This window comes from Hylaeus anthracinus, unplaced genomic scaffold (assembly GCF_026225885.1).
Source record: "Hylaeus anthracinus isolate JK02 unplaced genomic scaffold, UHH_iyHylAnth1.0_haploid 12002, whole genome shotgun sequence".
Taxonomy (NCBI): Eukaryota; Metazoa; Arthropoda; class Insecta; order Hymenoptera; family Colletidae; genus Hylaeus; species Hylaeus anthracinus.
The window spans coordinates 15,584,882-15,604,543 of NW_026534349.1; the positions used below are offsets into that span (position 1 = coordinate 15,584,882).

The 19,662-nt window shown below is 41.1% G+C and overlaps 1 protein-coding gene across 3 annotated transcripts in view; it reads right to left on the reverse strand.

Moving 5' to 3' along the window:
• Positions 1-19,662, reverse strand: part of LOC128892553 (basal cell adhesion molecule-like) — a 98,149-nt gene that overhangs the window by 11,583 nt on the left and 66,904 nt on the right. For 2 of the 3 annotated variants that reach the window (XM_054153082.1, XM_054153083.1), the window contains exons 5-6: positions 12,790-12,925; positions 7,091-7,224 (exon numbers count right to left, since the gene is read on the reverse strand). In XM_054153082.1, coding sequence (XP_054009057.1) covers positions 7,091-7,224; positions 12,790-12,925 — 270 coding nt within the window. Of the gene's footprint in view, positions 1-6,769; positions 7,005-7,090; positions 7,225-12,789; positions 12,926-19,662 lie in introns of those variants that run through there. The other variant, XM_054153084.1, reaches the window with a different exon arrangement.

A 19,662-nucleotide genomic window follows, 5' to 3' on the forward strand; every position in this document is an offset into this window, starting at 1 on the left:
TGAGGTAACAGTGAAAAGCGCTTCTCGAAATCTTAATTTATTCGAAAGCTATGGTGAATTACGTAATGTATAATTTATGTTAATAGATGCCACAGTCGAAAAGTAGGTTGAGAGCTATCATATGTATTATTTGTCGATACTCGAACTTGCAGTTGACATGTTATATGTGCTTCTGCCTTACTTTACGTTTTATACGTTGTCGACACAACAACTTCATAAATCTTATTCTCCATTTCATATAAATATACAGGGTGTTCAAAAAGAAAAAGCATTCAATATTTATATGGTGTATAGGGCACACTGTACTGAGTGAAAAAGCTTTAGTAAACAAGGTTTGCTAGTATCATGATTGACTTACTTGCTTCCATCGCATGCGATGTTTATGTCAGTGTTTATAAATTGCGTTCTGAATGTTCCTATTCAAGTGCCGACGATTTCGTCAATTTCATTTTTTCAATTTCGTGTACAGAAATAAGCGGTGGACACGTGGAAAATCTTCTATAAATATCGAAAACCCAGTAGTAAATCAATCATGATACTAGCAAACAGAAACGTTTATATACCAGAAACGGTTAACCTTTGGACCTATATTTACTAAAGCTTTTTTACTCAGTACAGCGTGCCCTATACACCATATAAATATTGAATGCTTTTTTTTCAACACCCTATATTCAATTTTCTCCTTTACGTTCTCAAACCTAAAATAGTTACCATCTACTCATTCGGTGATCCAAAAATGTTCGGAAACCGTTGATCCATCGCATCCGAGATCGTTGACGCTCTGGCTCCAACGTTCGTGATAGTTCTTTCTGAATCTCCATTAGCGGCGGTTAGGGGAGCGGCGAGAAGGGCCGCAGAGATAAACGAGTCTCGAAATTAAATCATTTTTAAGCCATACTCGTCTACTCGCAGAGTATCTTTCCCTTTAATCGCGACCGCCCTACTTTTGTCCTCTGTTGTCCGCTTCGCTAAACCGCTTCTCGCTTTCTCAAACGTCTGCCTCTGCTCCCTGGGCTCGAATTCCTCCTTCCGCCGCAATGCCCCGACCCCTATCCGTCATCCGATTCTTTAGAAGCTTCAACGGGGCTCGCGCGCGTTTTGCGATGGGCAATAGCTATCGATTCGCGTGGGAGGGGGGCGCGAGCTCGTCGAGGGGCTTCGCTCGCTCGCGCGGAGCCGAGTAATTGAAAGTGAATCGAAGATTAACCCTAGGAAGACTAGAGGGCCATGCCGAGTCCCACTGTCGGAAAACATTAAAATTACAACTGTTTAGGAATTAGTCGCACACGAAATTTGACTTTCATACACTGATCTCTCTTCCTGGTTAAAAACTAAACTCTTGCAATCTTCCAGTCGCGTCTTCTTCTTACCCTTATACATAGACAACACACGCTCTCTTATCATTCGTTCCCAAACCGACGCCTAGCACTCGCTCCCTTAACTTAAACATTCGCTCGATTCCATGCGCTTTTATCCATGCACACTTCAAACTGTCGAATTCGTTCTCACACTCTACACCCAATCACCCTGATTTGACATTTGAGCCGTTCACTGCACATATCGATTAATTCTACTTTTCGAAAATTTTTAAATTCATGTGTCAAAGCACTTGGTATAGTCATAACCTTTCATATTTATAATAACTTTCCTGAATAATAAAGATTAACACCATTCAACAAGAAAATTTTGTTGGCCATTGAATGATAAATAATTTATTTCAGAGGCCATTTTGACCGCATTTCTCAACTTTCTGTTTTATAAAGTTAATCAATTCGTGTAATGAACGAATCGTTTGGCTTCGAATCTCTTTAAAATCGTACCCTACAATAGTATAATAGTAGATAGCTTAATTGTGCACGCGACTCGTTGCACTTACAAACGAACCACGAAGTCTCCTATTTCTTCTGATATGAACCAAAAAGCAAACATAACATGTTCCCCTGTTTATTGCAAATTGTCTATTTTCTGATAGGCAAAAGTGCCCTTTGGAGCGAAGCATTCCACGGAAGAGCATCTTCGGACCTCCAGATTGGTCCCTCCCAAGTATCGTAAAATGTTAAGGCGTGGGTCATAGGCCCTTATCAGTCTTTCCATAGTTAATAGAGACGCTAGAGGCGAAACGACCGATCGTTCGTCTCCAGGGGCTGTCGAGACGCCGGATGAAAGCCGAGGCGAGACCTCGCTCTAGGCGCGAGCCTCTCGGAATCTTCCGAGACTCGCGACACGGAGAACGTTTTCGAAACAATATTGCTCGCGTTAAGTGCCGCGCTAAACTCGCTCAACTCTTAATGGACATCGTCGACAACGTCGCCAACTTTCCAACGAGGAAGCTCGCGCAGCGCGAAAAAGAGGGACGGCTTGGGGATAAGAGGAAACTTTTCGAGCCGGCGGGCTCGATTCGTCGCGAAGCCCTAAAGGAGCGCAGGCGTTCATCGGCGCAGTCTTTAAGCCCGTATAGTTGCGCGACGGCTCGCACCACCCGCGTGTACGCGCGCTTCCGGCATCAACTGCCTCCACTTTGCGGATTATATTTAAATCCGTTCGCCGATGGGACCAGGGTTGTCACGTATTAAACGCCAATCTCGGAAGAACAAACGAGTTTTCGCTCGTTTCACTTAACGACAGTATTTGCTGAATTCGGTCTTGCTCTATTGGTAGATCTGCATTTAGTGTCACGTTGATCTTTCAACGTGAGAAAATGGATCGAAAACGTAGAGTGAAATTTTTTTGCGCGGGGCTTTGCTCTCGAGAAAATTGACATCGAACATTCCTGAGCTGCGCGACTTGTCTGTCGCGTCTGACCATTGTTGGCTTTTTCTACTTGAATCGGTGTTTGGTGGCACTGACGACGCTGCAGCGTTGTCTGTTTCGATTGGGCGTAACTACTTACAAATCCAGAAGGTTAAGGGAACATGAATAGTAATAAAAATATGCGGGAGAATATTTAAACAAATTAAAAAATAATAAAATATAGGTGCAACCTGTCTTTTGCAAAAAGTAGGATAAGGCAGACCAAAAGTAACTTACTGTTCAACGTGTTGATTTATGATGAGAAACTTTAAATAATCTTTAATATAATCTATTCTTGTGAATAATAAAGGCACTTGGAATATAAACGTATTCTTTATTAAATGGCGGGAGTGAGTATGACTCTTTTTGGGTGGAACCAAGATGTTAGTCCCAGAAAGGGTCATAGCCGAGTAAGTGGTCCACCTCCTAGTGGTTCCCGCCGTGAGTACCCCTGGAGACATGTTTGGAAACGTGTAACATATTTCCAGGGGGAAACAAAGAGCCACCTCTGCGCGTAAGAGTATAAAGTACACCCAAGGTGTTTTATACGCACCATCTCGGTCGTTGCTTACAGATATCCAATTTAACAGGGTGTCTCATTATAATCTTTCCACGCGATTACCTCGCAAAATATTCACCATTCGAAAAAAAATGTTTAAACGTAACATGCTCCATCTGAAGGGGGACATTCAATGTTGTACATTGTTTTTTTCTAGGTGGACGCGCCTCCGAGATTTGAAGGTCACCTTTGTTTTTTTTTAATGGAAACGTAGTTTCTTTTCACGCTAGACACATAGCTTATCTCAAGACGAATTCATTGATCTGTATTATGTTGACCTTGAAATGCCATTCAAGGTCATTCCCTTGGCTCAAAGTTTTCCTCTTCACTGCACGTTATCTTCTAAATTCAAAAGTACAACCTTGAACATTTATGCAGCACCTGATTCTATCCCTAAACGACAGGTCAACTTGGTCTAAAGTTTCGCTAGCAATTTGTCTGCAAGCATTTATTATTCGAGCCTTCATATCTTCGGCTGTTGTTGGCTGCTGCATGTAAACTTTATCTTTTGAAAGGTATTGGACTTCCTCTACCTATCCATCGTCTAGGAAACATTTCATTTAAAGTTTGTCGAACGCGGCGATCCTAATGAGTTGGAGCACCGTCATGCTGGAACCACATCCGCACTCTGGTGGCCAGTGGAATGTCTTCTAAAAGGATTTGCAACTCACTACGAAGAAAATTATTGTATCGTTCTCCAGAAAGTATGAAGGCTCGAATAATAAATGCTTGCAGACGAATTGCTAGCGAAACTTTAGAACAAGTTGACCTGTTATTTAGGGATAGAATCAGGTGCTGCATAAATGTTCAAGGTCGTACTTTTGAATTTAGAAGATAAGAAACATTTTCTGGACGTGCAGTGAAGAAGAAAACTTTAAGCCGTAGAAATGACCTTGAATGACATTTTAAGGTCAACATAATACAGATCAATAAATTCGTCTTGAGATAATCTATGTGTCTAGCGTGAAAAAAAACTACGTTTTCATTTAAAAAAATAAAGGTAATCTTCAAATCTCGGAGGCGCGTCCACCTAGAAAAAAACAGTCTGCAACATTGAATGTCCCCCTTCAGATAGAGCATGTTAAGTTTAAACATTTTTTTCGAATGATGAATATTTTGCGAGATAATCGCGTGGAAAGATTATAACGAGACACCCTGTATATACTCATTTTTATAACTTCCAAATTTCGTGTCGAGTACGAATTTGATTAAATAATACGAGATGTATAACGCGTCACTGCGGAACGGCGCAGAATCCGTCAGCCAAGAGAGGTTGCCACGCGACAACGAGTCACCGATCTCGCTGCGAACTCGTACGGCCTTCTTCGAAGCCAAATTGGATTCCTTTCGTCTACGCGACGCAGCCTGCATAATTAGCAATTAACAGAGTTGGCCGAGTTTCGGCATTTCGCAGACTACCGTCGCTCTACTCCACCCGGCTCCCACCGTTTCTTTTGTTCATGCAAACGTTTGACTTTTTTCTACCCGCGTTTCGCCTGGTCGAAACTCCGGGTTATGGACACTCGACTCCTGACGGAGGTCCGATGAATGGGGAAAAGAAGTTGCGCGGGGGTGATTCGGGGTGCCGCGAGACGAAAACCTGACTTTTCGGTGCCAGTGGTTATTCCCTCGATGCTGGGCAGGCTACGAAGTTGATATTAGAAATGTCGACGCGATTTAGCTTGCGTTTTCAACGTGACCGTTAGAGTATTTAGTAGCACGGTTCGATAAGGAAAATACCGAAAAGGATGTAGAAATAGGAATATATAATTGCATATAAATGCAATCGTTTAACTTTTCTCTAATTATATTTCTTCTAATGGAGGTTCAATGAACAAAGAAAAGGGGTTGCGTTGGGGTGGTTCGGGGTGCCGCGAGACCAAAAACTGACATTTCGGTGCCAGTGGCTGTTCCCTCGATGCTGGGCAGGCTGCGAAGTTGATATTAGAAATGTCGACGCGATTTAGCTTGCGTTTTCAACGTGACCATTAGAGTATTTAGTAGCACGGTTCGATGAAGAAAATACCGAAAAGGATGTAGAAATAGGAATATATAATTGCATATAAATGCAATCGTTTAGCTTTTCTCTAATTATTTTTCATCTAATGGAGGTTCAATGAACAAAGAGAAGGGGTTGCGTTGGGGTAATTTGGGGTGCTGTGAAACGAAAAACCCCTTTTGGTGGTTCCCACGACGATGGCTTCTCTGCGAAGCCAAGGGTTAAGGCGCTCTGGCGTGCGTTTCGGTGCCGCTCGTTAATTGGGGCTTTGGCTCATCAAGTATCGCGACGGTAGACCCGTCTCAGTAGTTGCGATGAAGGTAAGCCCGTTCGCTCTCGCCTTCCCTCTCGTTTAACGATCCTTGCATCCTTGCCGATGCTAACTCCGGCTACCTGTACCGCCTGGGCTCGAAATTGTATCCATATTTTCGATCGCGGCTTGCCTGGACTAAACACAGCCGTGGATCCAGAAGGAACTTAACACTTTGCACTCGAGAGGTGACTCTCAGTCACCATTAGATTTCACGGAGCAAATCTACAACACCCAAAGTTTTTAGGTTCAATTTCTTCGGAGCTCGACGTATCAATAAAATGATTGTCGGCGAGGTAAAGGTGCCCTTATTCTCAAATCTCGATAGCTTAGAACTCATAGCAATAGAATGTTAAGAAACATCTCAAGTTGCTGGTAGATACTAGAAAAAAAGGCCTCGAGTGCAAAGAATTAATATTGTCTGGGATACAATGCAACTCATTCATGTCTGACCATTCTCGCCAATTCTACTTACGGAGTTCGTTAACCCTTTGTACTCGAGAGGTGACTCTCAGTCACCATTAGGTTTCACGCAGCAAATCTACAATACCTAATGTTTCCTTAGGATTAATTTTGGAGCTTTATGGGCTTTAGGAGCTTTAGGAGTTCGAAGTGTCAATAAAATGATTGTCGGTGAGGTAAAGGTACCCTTATTCTCAAATCTCGATAGCTTGGAACTCATAGCAATAGAATGTTAAGAAACATCTCGAGTTTCTGACAGATAGCAGAAAAAAAGGCCTCGAATGTAAAGGGTTAATATTTGGCAATACATTCTTATCCTCACTTTTTTTCTAAAAATAAATCCTTGAGATCTTTAAAGTAAAGTCTACTGTAGCGATGAATTCCAAAAATCGTAAAGAGTAAAAAGATTTATAAAATATTTGTAAAACGCTATTCTGGCTGTAATTTTGGTTCGAATCTGTAAGTCATATTGTAAAAGCAGCATTTTTTAAAACGGAAAGTAAGACAGTCTTCTTTTCCATGATAAACGAAGCTTTTCCACCTTGTAGTCGTCGCTTTAATCATTTTCGTTTCATTTCTTTTTTCACGGGTTCAGCCTGAAATTACGAGATTCCGGAATAACCATCCCCCAAGGAAATTTCGTTATCTTTAATTAAAGTTCAGATCACTGCAGAACCGACAAAACTTCTTAAGGATGGCTCGTTAATGAACCACTTGTAGCGTTATTTTTATGTGTATACAACAGTGACCAACGAAATGATATCCGAAAAGAACGTTCCCAGTAAATTTCTAAAGAAGATTTTCATTTTGGAGCAATTTTGCCACTCGGATGTTGATTCGATCGAACATTTAAATTCGTGTTCGCTGTACTCCATTCGATATATCTGTATTATCAGGGACGAATGACTGAACAGAGAGTGGAATAAGGGGGATAGGGCCGAAGCGAAAAAATACGAGGAGTTTCACTCACCTCCGCGCCATTGATGAACCACTTGAGTTTCGCGGCTGGATGAGACTTGTCGCTGGTGCAATTTAGGCCAAGGACGTCGCCGGTGGCGTAAATCTTCTCCTCCCCGGTTATCGTCGGTCCGTCTTGTGGAAGAACTGCAACAACAGAGGGACCATTTACGCGCGATCGCATTCCTTTTAATACACTTTGAGTCGCAGCCGAGTGGGGCGTTTTAATAAACGGTTCCTTTTATAACGCGATTTACACGAGGGGGAGAGGGAAGCGTCGAGGGCTTGCTCGTTAACGACAAACTTTACCGACGTTAAACGCTTTCGTCGACCCTCGTCCGACTCCGCCACGCTTCGAACTCGAGACTCGAGACATCCCTTCGCACCGAGACGGATCGTGTTTCTATTCCGCAAACTCGTAACGTCGTCGTGTTCGAGTTCGCACACGATTAGACGACGGATATCCTAGTCTCGAGCGTCTTTGTGAGACCCGCCGTGTCCCCGTTCAGAGATTTACAGGGTAATTCGAGCATTTCTGACGACTCTGAAAGGATCTGGTAGCTTTTGTTTGGGCACTGGTTTTACGCAGTCCCGATTGCTCGCGTTTACTTTAGCATAAAGGGAGACTCGAATTGTGGGTTGTAGATTATTCAAATTTCCACGTTTTCGCGTAATCTTTACTAGTGGATTAATTAATACTTAATTTGTAACCCTCGTAATCGAAACGCTGTTTTATTTATTAAGATATAAGAGCGTTAAATCTAATCGAGTTAGTGAAATAATTTTCTTCTACATTTCCATACAAATACTCTGTTGTGATAGCGACGGTGTATAGACTCGCACCGGTTACGTTGAATGGAAAATTTCTACGCCCTGAACCTTTTGGTTAGCAGAAAAATCGTTCGTTGATTCACTCTCGAGAATGAGATCGCGATAAAAGTTCATTCCCTCACGGAAGCCTGCGAAGCTGTCGCAACGCTTTGCTTAGGATCGATCTTTCGAGGCGCGCGAAGATACACGGTTCGGATTACCACGGTACAACGAACCCCTCTCTTTCCTATTGTTTTCTAGAAAGATCTAGGATGGAGATCGAAATTGACGCGAATCATGGCGCACTAGTACCTTACTTCGACGTTTCTCGGCTTTTTTGGCTCGTAGCCCCCATTCAAATTTTATTAATATAAGATCTGCTTCGGTTACCTCCTGTAGTTTTTATTAATTATTGAAGATGGTATAACATACTTCAAGAGTTGTTATTAGAGGGACCAGAATGTAATTTCACTTTTACGATTGCCAATACTTGTTTATCATTTATCAGCTCGTTGTGTACCAATTGATTCTTATCGATCAAGTATTGAAAATTTGCACGCTAGATACCAAAAGGTTGCTGATAACGAGGACGAACACATAATTAATTAAAAGTAAAAACTTGTAATAAATTTATTTGTTTGAATTTAATATACAAGAAACAACATAACTTTCTGGTGCCTCTACTATTTTGTCTTGTTAATATACCGCGTACAAAACTATACGTTGCTTCAACTGGCATAAATCCTAACGCATCTGTATCTATTTAGAGCAAACTCAGTGCTGTTTCGACCTTGTCGCAGTCAGATGTTCCTTCTCATTTCTCAGTGAACAGACGGTAACAAATGTATTACCGCAACATGACCACTATTCAGCGGGATCCTTGCGTTTCATGCAAACTAGCAAGCTCTTGAATATTTGGTTCAAGCTTTGCCACGTATAAACAAAGTTCCCATCTTCGCGATGCCAAGATGGTTACGAATTTCCACTAACGGATGAAGAACTAGTCTAAAGTCAGGTTCCATCGAATACCTAGCGGGTAGTCGAAATAATTTCACTGTCGATCCAGGAACTCTCTTCAGCGCGTTTAAACGTATCTTGACCTATCAAGATGCACCGTAATCGAATCAGAGACTCTTGTTACGAGATGTCATCGTCAATTGCGTTTGCCTCGAATGAATTCCATCATCCAATTAAGAATACCCTGACTGGTCGAAGAATCCGAAATTTTATACAGGATGCCCCGGATTTTAATGGACAAACTTGGGGGCATATCCTAAAATGTTATTTGAAGGTTGCTCAGGAACGCTTTATTACAACGTTATAAGCAAATAAAGTTAGAATTGATGACGATGAATTTTACTTTGCCGAACATTGAAAGATCGAACGTGTCTATCTTATTTGTGTATTCATGTTACGTTTACTATTTTGATATGATTTCCTGTTAGCGTTAACGACCAGTTAGATCAAGAATACGTGGTGAAAATGGCTGGAGTGTTTTCGAACGAGGTATACAGTGGGTGTAGAATGTATTCGTACACCGATCAATTTCCCCAAAAAAACTTTTGTGTGAAATTGTAGTTTCTTAACTTTTTTTTTTATAATCAATGATATTTTGCATATTCTTGGGAGTCTCTAAGATAGATATAGTATTAGCAATATAGTAGAAGCAATAAGTATTTGTACGATTCTTATGACGAACCATTTACAGTAGAGTTTGTAACGTAAACACATTAGTTTATTGCTCCGATACGAATTAGAAAACATCAAATTTCCAGTAAAGTATTAGGTTGTCCCGAAAGTTTCTTTCGTTTTATTAATAATTAATATATACATAATATTTTATGTTTTATGTAACATTACTGAATTGTGTACGATTCATTTCGCTTCATTACTGTTACAGCATCAATGTCTAAGAAATTAGATTGTCTATTTATATAAACACTACCATAGAAAATAATTGAATGCAACTCACGAAAGAAACTGTTGGAACAATCTAATACTTATAACAATCGCTCTAATAGAGGAATGGAAGAAGATCCCACTTTGAATAACTAATAATTTAGTTAATTTAACGCTTAGAAGAGTTGCAATAATTATAAAATCAAAAGGAAATCCCACGAAGTGTTATATACTTGTAAATTAATGTAAATTTCTTTTTTTTGAATGAAGTTTAAAAAATTAAACAGTTGTACGAATACTTATTGCTTCGATGTTTCTATCGATTAATTCCTTTTTTTCTTGTTAATTTCGCAACTTACATAAATAGCTATTTTTTTGTAATCTATTTATTCTAGAGATTTCCGAGAATATATAGAATGTCATTGTTTATGAAAAATAAGTTAATAAATTACAATTTTACATAGTTTTTTTGGAAATTGATCAGTGTACGAATACATTCTACACCCACTGTACCCTGATATTTTTATTTATGGGGAACTTTAAAAGATAGAGTTTACAGTGCAGAAGTTACTTTGTGTGAAGAATTAGAGCAACGGATAAATATCTCCGTTGCTGAAATGCAACACAATAAGAAAGAGATTTATTCTATAATGAGCTCCATAAAAAATCGTGTTTGTCCCCAAGGATGACATTTTGAAATAATCCGATAAACACGTTCGACCTATAAATGTTAAGTAGAGTAAAATCCGCCGTCATCAATTCTAACTTTGTAATAAAGCGTTTTTAAGCGAACTTCAAATAACATTTCTTTCTTATTTCCACTTGTAAGATATGCTCCCCGAATTTGTCCATTAAAACCTTGGACACCCTGTATAGCTACGATTTTTCTCAATGATAAACCTTTTTACAAAGATCACCAATCAATTCTATATCAAAGGTACACAGTGATGGAAATTGGACCGACCCGCGACGACCTGAATTAATTCAGTATAGATTCGCTGTACCGAGTAAAGCGGTAATAGCCTCTTTGAGAAGTATAAAATTACAATTGCTTCCTTGTTCGCTCGACAGGCTCGGTGTCTCAAATATATCGAATAAATCGGATACTCCGCACCATCAGATTAGGGAGTCTTTCATAGTCTTCGTTTCGTAGATAAAATTACTGTGACAAGGGATCTCGAATTCTTCCACAACATCTCTCATGAATTCCCTCGAAAATTAAACGAACCAAGGGTGGAGTCGAGGGTCCAGCGCGACATCCCTTTCACCCCCGTCGCGTGGCTTCTTTTAAACAGGCTCGTGACTCCGATGGGCACGTTCGAACAGACCCAGATCCATGACGAGGGAAAACGAGGATCGTGGAACGTTAAATTTTAGGATCGCGTAAAGACGACTCGAAACGCGCGATAAATATTACGACATCGTAAGTCTTGGGTCGTAACGGGAGCTGCAGACGCATGAACGGTTAGATGAACGCAGGTTAGGCGATGGCAGAAGGAGGACGAAAAGGAAAGGCCTCCGCGGCCGTAAAAGCGTCGACTCGGCTGGAGAAGCATCGACGAGCCATCGGTCTCCCTCATCGAAATTCGTCGCATCTTGGATTGCGACGAAAATTTCCTTTCTCCGTCTTTCTACTCTCCGTAGTCTAACCGCGCTACCCTATGCACGATCGATAGTCTACCAGGTGCCCCGCCATTACCGTATCTTTACCGAGCTCGTAGAAAATTTTGTACGCGACAAATAACCCCACGGGCATCGCGTGTCGGCCGAATCTCGTATCGTCCCTTCTCTCCTCTGGCCATTTCTGTTCTCCTCCTTCTCCCGTTAATCCCCCGGATCCTGCCCGTGTCCTTTTTCTCGCGGAGGTATTTGTCAAAACTAGCGCGAAAAGAAACGCCGCGTTAAGGTGTGAGTTACGTTGCAGAAATATGGCCACTCCGCTTAACACATAGTTGACCGACAATTTTACACAGAAGCGACTTCGTGTCACCGGCTATTATTTCGTAATTGAATGTGATATAGACGTAAATAATGGGGAAAGTGTATTCTACTGTTAAAAAAAGAAGACTAAGCACGATGAGCGAAGCTTTTGCAATATTCTATATCGCCCTGGGTTTCGTGAATTGAAATGGATAATGCAAGTGCAAACATGAGTTTACTCGTGACCGGTCAACACTGTGTCAATGGCGCAGTAATGTCACGGTTATGGATCAAATTCGTTCTTTGGATTCGGAAGAGAGATCCTTTTTTTTTATACTAGACTAATTGGATATCGTTGGGAACTCCTACGGAACACTACCAGCCACCCTCGCCCTTGACTTTGTGGGTCCCATACCCGGGGGGAGAGAAGCCCCCCCGCAAATGACTTAAACACCCGGAAAAGAGATCCTGGACTCTGTTTGTATCTTGTATACTCACGATTGAATAGCCATTTTCTTGAAAACGTGGCGGGAATGTTTGATTCCAGACACAGAGTATGTTCTGGTAACTGATTAAACTGAAATAGGCTGCACTTAGAGGCCATTGAATAGGGTGTAACGTTGATCCTCGAACCGTATGTTAATTAGTAAGTCGAACCTCGGCATAAACTCCATCTACGGGACCTAGATGCGTGAAAAGCTGGTCGAGTCGATTTGGACCCGTCTATCTCAGGATCATTTACCTGTTTATCCCCCTTCGGAATTTACTAAAATCGTAATCCCATTCGCAAAGAGATTCGGTAACCGAAGGAAATCGTTTGGTCGAGTTGTCACGGTGCTAGTCGTCGGTTCGACGATCGTTTTCCTTCGTTTGGCTCGACCGGAGGGTTCACCGAAACTCACAAATGGCGACGGCTTTGCTCGAATTACGGGGTTCGATGGCCGCGTTCAAAGGATCATTAATTAGCGGAATGGAATGGGATGTGGGACGTGGATGGGCGACGAGGAGGGCAGAGGTGGACGGGGATGCGAACGAGATGGGGGAGGGATGGTAAGAGAAGCGGAGGAGCATCGGTTCGCTCACCTACGACTTCCATGCTGGCTTCGGCGCTGACCGAATTGAAGTTTGGCGCCTCGCCGCTCACCTCGCACTTGTACTGTCCGCTGCTGTGTAGGCTCACATCCTGCAGCAGGACTTGCTGATGATCGGACCGTCGATGCTGGAACAAAGTTGCAATGGATTCGTCGGTTGGTGCAAAGAAATATACAGGGTGTCTACGTATACGTTCGGACATACGCAGGGTGTCAATTCTACAACAAATTTCCAACAAAAAATTACTCCTAAAAATTTTCTTTGTGTCGTCTTATTCTCGAGTATTTTCGCTTTTAATATGTTTTCTGCGTTTTCGACTTGACACTCTTTAACCACTTAACCTATAAGTACGTGCGGGACTCGTAGTCTTGTATTTGGGCCAATTGTAATTATTACGGGCTTGGCCCGTAATACATCGGTTGCGATTTGTAACGTGATCACAATCAGTTACATGTTATTCTTCGTCGCTAATTTTTTATTATTGATTTTTGTATAAATGCTAATTGTATTTTTGATTTTTGTTATATTTTATTAATTGATTATAGACCTTTTGTAGTATTATATCTACCACAATTATTATTATACATCAGGTTGTAATTACTTATCAAATATTTCACAAAATTAAACAAATTGTATATTACACATACAGTAGTGCGTTGTTGGTGCAACTTAGGTCCGATTTGCCGAACCGCGGAGTGGCTCGAAGGCTGAGCGATCTTGTTTACGTTTTGGGCCCAGACTGTTGGAACGTAAATCGTAGGTCAAGGGGTTAAACGGCCATAACTCCACCAAATTACAGTCCAAACTTAAAACTAAGTATACCATTCGAAAGAGCGTTAAATATCCCATCTCTCTGGTGCCAAACTAAAATTTATTACGTACATTTAACAAGTGAAAAATTAGGTCATACTTTACATTGTGGAAATTTAAAACAATTTTACTTTTTCTGTATTTATTTTTCGGTTCAAAGACATAGTTGTGTGGCGGGCACTCTTCGGGAAAAACTTCCTCGAAATCTTAGATTTTAAATGGTATTGTCAACAAAAATTGTACGGTGATATTTTCCAGAGAAAATGACGTTTAAATGCAGAAAAGCGTGAATTTTTAGGTGAAAATCGATATTTTCCAACGAGAATCGACTTGACACTTTAAAATTAACTTGACATCGGGTTTGATGTATTTTTTAGTGACACTCCTGAGCCTTCTTGATTAGTAAAAAAACCGATTTGTTGACACCTCAAGCCTCTCCCACCCATGTGTATAACCTGAGTGCGAGGTGAATAATAATTGTTTTTGAACGTATATCCATAGAATTTTCGTTACATAGAGTTTTTAGAGACTATTTAATCAAAATCAACCTCGGTGTACCAATAAATGATATGGAGATTGATACAGAATCGATTTCACAAAGTAAAAAGTCGATGTTTTCGGCACAGGAGAACCGATCGGTTTTGATTTAGTAGGCGGGCATTTTGAACGTTTTTCTGCATTTAAACGTAATTTTCTTCCTAAAATACCACCGTACAATTTTTTTTGACAATACCGTTCAAAAGCTGAGACTTCGAGGAAGTTTTTCCCGAAGAGTGCCTGCCAAACAACTATGTATTTGAAACCGGAAAACGGATAGAGAAAAAGTCAAATTTTTTTAAATTTTCACAATGTACATTTTACTTAATTTTTCACTTGTTAAATCTTCGTAATAAATTTTGCTTTGACATCAGAGAGATGGGATATTTAACGCTCTTTCGAATGGTATACTTACTTTTAAGTTTGCACTGTAATGTGGTGGAGTTATGGTCGTTTAAGGAATGTCAAGTCGAAAACACAGAAAAAATATTAAAAGTGAAAATTCTCGAGAATAAGGCGACACGAAGAAAACGTCTACGAGTAATTTTTTGTTAGAAATTTCTTGTAGAATTGACACCCTGCATCCGAACTTATACGTAGACACCCTGTACAGTGGTACCACGTTAACCCTTTCAGACTTGAATTATCTCTTTTTTCTTTAAGAAAATAACAAAATAATCCTAATAGTGTTGTTTTCGAGGAAAATTGGGCTTTCTTCGTGTGCACAAATGAGGACATTCGTCCTAAACGATAGTGTCGGTAATTTTTAAATTTTCCGTCCTCATTTGTGGGCGCCAGGTCTGAAGGAGTTGAACTATCGCCAAATCAGATTCGCTTAAACTGTCAAATGTCGTAGCGATCAAGCTACTTAAGTTTTCGTGATGTTGCGACATCCGACTGATATGCATCGGGTGGAGCGGGCAATCCGATCCCTTCCAGTTTGTAGACACTCGACAACTTATGGTGGTACCGCTATATATAGAGAAACCTAAGCGACCGAGTCAATCCTAACAGAAATACCACCCGTTATGGAACGGAAGGGCGGAAAAACTTTTCCTTCTGTGGCCAGAAAGGCGCGGAAAATCAACATTACTAGAGTCACGGGACAAAATATTCGATACTATCGTTTTTCATTTTTGTTATTTGTTTATTTATTTATTTATTTGTTTATTTAGCTTTACTCTTATTCTTTTTATATTTTATTTTTGGTGGAGCCTGGATCCAATCCATGAGAAGTTTGATCGAACATAACTCCCATTGGTAAACAAAAGATCTATACTAACCCATGACTACTCTCGACCATGCATCTCGCACATGACTGCTCCTAAACCGAGCTGGATTACGGACCTTTGGTTAACTCCCCGTGCTGTAGAATATTTTTCAAAAAATTTAACTACCGCACGGAGACTACTTTCTTAGAATTTCCCGCGTTCTCGAAGACGCAGCTCGCTCGAAATTATTCTTCCTCGACAGAATATTACACTATTAGGCTGGTAAGAGGCTTACACGCTTATATCGATTTATTGCCGTGGCCGGTAACCACTACCGAAAGTTATTTCGGCGAGACGGATGGTCGAGCGAGCTTGTTTAGGCTGTAAGTAGAAAGGGTACAGCGTTGATCCGACTTGGCTCGAAGGAGCGACCGTTAGATTGGCTCATAGACCCACGGACGTGAAAAACGGTCTATAACGGACATGTTTACACTCATTTTAGCTAATTTGCACCTTGATATCGTGGTGTAATCTCCAAGTGTGTAATTATAATATTTTAGAAGAGCGAAAGGGAAAATACAGTAGAGACTCCCATATCTGAACTATTAGGAAGACAAAAGTGGCCAGATAGGGAAATTTTCGGATAATAGCACAATTACTTTCTTTTGCATCAAACATTATTTATTCAAGTAGAAATAAACAAAATTAAGCTTCTTTCAACATCTAAAGGTCTCATATCGTTTTAGCCGCTGTCAAATACTATGACGTGCTTTTAATAACCAACCATTACTAGCTTTAAATGAGTTTCCCTTTAATCTGTCGTTGAACTCTAGAGTTTTTTCACGTAGTATCGGTCCAGATATCGGTATGCCTTTGTCTCTTTGTTTACGAAATTATTGGAAGGCAGCATCATCTACACTTTTATTTTTTAGATTCGTTAAACTTTTCCCACTGGTACTAGCATCCGTGGAATCTACATTCTGTATATAATTTTCAATATTGAGTTTCAATTTTTAATATCTGTGATCGTGGATTTCCCAATACCATACATTCTCGATAATTTCTTTGCACTTTCACCACTTTCAAGATCTTTAATTATTTCATATCCCTTGAATAATTAAAACTACACATTTTCGCTTACTTGCCATTATGATACTGTTCTCTGCTTCGGACTGAATTGATATGATTACATTTAACCGGCCGAATACAGAACAAGTACTTTTTGCATAGTTACCACCTAGACAGTTAATTAGTTTTAAATGTAATTCAACACATTTAAATGAAAACATTTGAAAAAAATCGGTCAAAGCGTTTTCAGGAATTGACGGGGTTAAACAAATTTTTTCAATAGACATAGAGGGCACGAATATTTATGGGACCGACTGTAAAAATAGCAGGGCTCAGTCTATGACAGAATCTAGAAATGGCACCACTAGTTCGCGTGCTCGCCGCGATCTCGGAGCCAATCTCTGCTCCAGACTATTCTGCGGGCCTTTAGGCAGACCGAGCTGACTCACAGTCTGGTTTTCACGCGCCATGGAACACCCAGCAGACGATTGATCGTCTCGAAAGATCCGAGACGCGACGAACCGTGAAACGGAGGTGATCCGCTGTTACTTCCGAACATAGCAACGAGATTACACGTTTAGCGAGTTAATAAGGAAAGACAAAGCGAAGGCAGTCACTCGCGATCTCTCAGCGGAAATTCAGTATCCGGTCTGGATTTGCCAAGGCTTTGTCGCTTCAACATCGGAGAAAAAGAGAGACCAGGGGGGGGGGAAACAGGGAAAGCACGAAGCGAGAGAAAGAAGACCCGCAATAGATGGAATCGCGACGCTGATAATCCATTTAGCCCGCCGCGTGCGGGTCTTTTCACTTTTGCGTCACGAATATTTCGCTCCGTGCGTTCTAGTTTCTTTCTATCTCGCTTTTTCATTTTACACGGCTCGGTGATCGTCTCCAATTTCTTTTCGTGATAAAACGAGAGCCGGCCCCACTGGAACGACGCATGGACGGATCCGCGAAGGCGACTGCGAAAGCCCGGGAACCTTTCTCCTCTCGGACACGGTCGAGGAAAATTTTCATCTACGGTAAATTTCGAATAACGAAGAAAATAGCGAGCGAAATATTCGACGGTAAAGTTACCGAATCAATTCCCGAATTCGTTAGGGGATGGTCGAGCCCTGAGTATCGCACTGCGTGCCATCTAATCACTATGTTCAAGGACCACCCAAGTTGTACGGCTGGGACCGTGTATAAACTCGGACACGTGAAGATGTTACTTAAATTAACTATATTTATTGCGTTGTGGTGTGAATGTGTAAGCTATCTGAACTGTGTACGAATAATGACTGTTTGACTGAAAGATGTCTAACTTGACTCTACCACGCTGTGTGCTGATCTGCTGGCCTTTTCTCAGTTCGTCGCTGTCCAAGGCCCGTGTCCTCCCTTCCCTTATACCTTTAGCGTGATACCTTGAGGAAGGGAAACAGAGCCTCCCGCATAATGGGCCTGACGGAGGACAGCGACTCGGCAACTTTGGGGTTTTTCAATGGCTAACACGTGGTGATTCGCTGCCGCCGAAACCGTTAAGCGTCCCACAGACTACTCTGACGTGACGTGGGCCCACGTGAGACACGAAGCGGTGTCAAATTGGCGCCTGCGTGTAGCTCATAAAACCAACCGTTGCACGGCATCGTCAGTTGATTTCATGAGCTACGCGCAGACGCCAATCTGACACCGCTTCGTGTCTGACGTGGGCCCCCGTCACGTTAGAGCAGTCTGTGGGACGCTTTAAGCCGACGACTGACTTGCAACAGAACGCTGTAATGTAACTGCTCGGCACGAATTTTACAGTTCGACACCAACGTTACATTACAAGGTCCTTTTTGGAATCACGAATGTTCGCTTCGAACTCTCGGCTGAATTCTCTCTCAATGCTTCCTACTCGGTTCAGTGAAAAGTAGACGATCAAAGAGGTTCGTCAAAAAACCGACAGACCAGTGGAGCACGCAAGAGCGCGAACCGAGTGCAAGAACGGCTCGGTTCGTCGCTCGCTAGTCCGCCAAACTAAGCGAATGCTCGCGTTACATTACAATGTTCTGTTGCAAGTCAGTCGCCGGCTTTAGGCTTCGAGGCCGAGTCACCCCTTGGACCAAGATTGGTTTACGACGGGCCCCAATATATACTTGAGTAACTCTGCCAGATGTGGCCGTGGTAATCGGAGAAAGGAGGGTGTTAAGAAATGGCCATTTTTGGCATCGCCTGGAAATAAAAAATTCATGCAGGATCTTCTAGAGTGTCTCTCAAGGAACAAAAAATGTCCTCGTCACTTTCCCGAGAAACGATGGGAAACTTGTCAAAAATACGTTCAAAGTATGAATGTGACGATAACGGAACTTACGTATATTTTATATTTCGTCGTCTTCTTCTTCGGATATCGAACTGTCCTCGAAATATTTAACGACTTTCTATACGTCCTGCGATTACTTCGACATTATATTGATATTTTTTAATGAATTTCAATTCAGTAACTTGTTCAACTGTTAATGGTTTCCGAGTTTCCACTACAGGGAATCGAAAGCCACGATTCGCAAGGAAAATATCACCCGGTTCAAAGTAACTTAATCGAGAGTATCGAAACGTCTTAAAAATGATTAATAAGAATCATGAATTGAACCTAATAAATCTTACGGATAAATATATTAAGGGTAGTAATGGAACAAACTAGAAGTATATAATCATTGCTACATAGGATTAAATGAAAGTTGTCAAAGAAAAGATCAGAGAAAAGAGATATTGTAACTAAAATAATCAGATCTGTTTTCTTTCTTGGGATCTAACTCTTGTTTATATCGCAACCTCTCATCGTCGCGACGTATCGGGAAGCAGGTTGCAGGTGTTTATGGTGAGGATCAGTACCATCATACAATATTGATTTAAAAAAATACCAGATTGATGTGGAACCAATTAACGTCATTTTACTTCAAACGAAACTGCATTCACGACATTCAAATAGTTTAAAATACTTTGTATATGTACTAATTGATGAAAGTAAAACCACACTGGAAGCCATACTTGCACACTCATGTGGAAGCAAAGCCGGAGTACGCGTTGTTGGTTGCTGTTCCCATGTACCTAGCCATGATTATATGATACTTTGGATTTGCTCGATTTCAAGCTTCAATTCATCTCCCTGCTGAGTTCCTTAAGGGAGTATTATCGTCTAGAAACTTCAAAAATTCGAGACACTAAAAAATCCTGCATGAATTTTTCATTTCTAGGCGATGCCAAAAATGGGCATTTC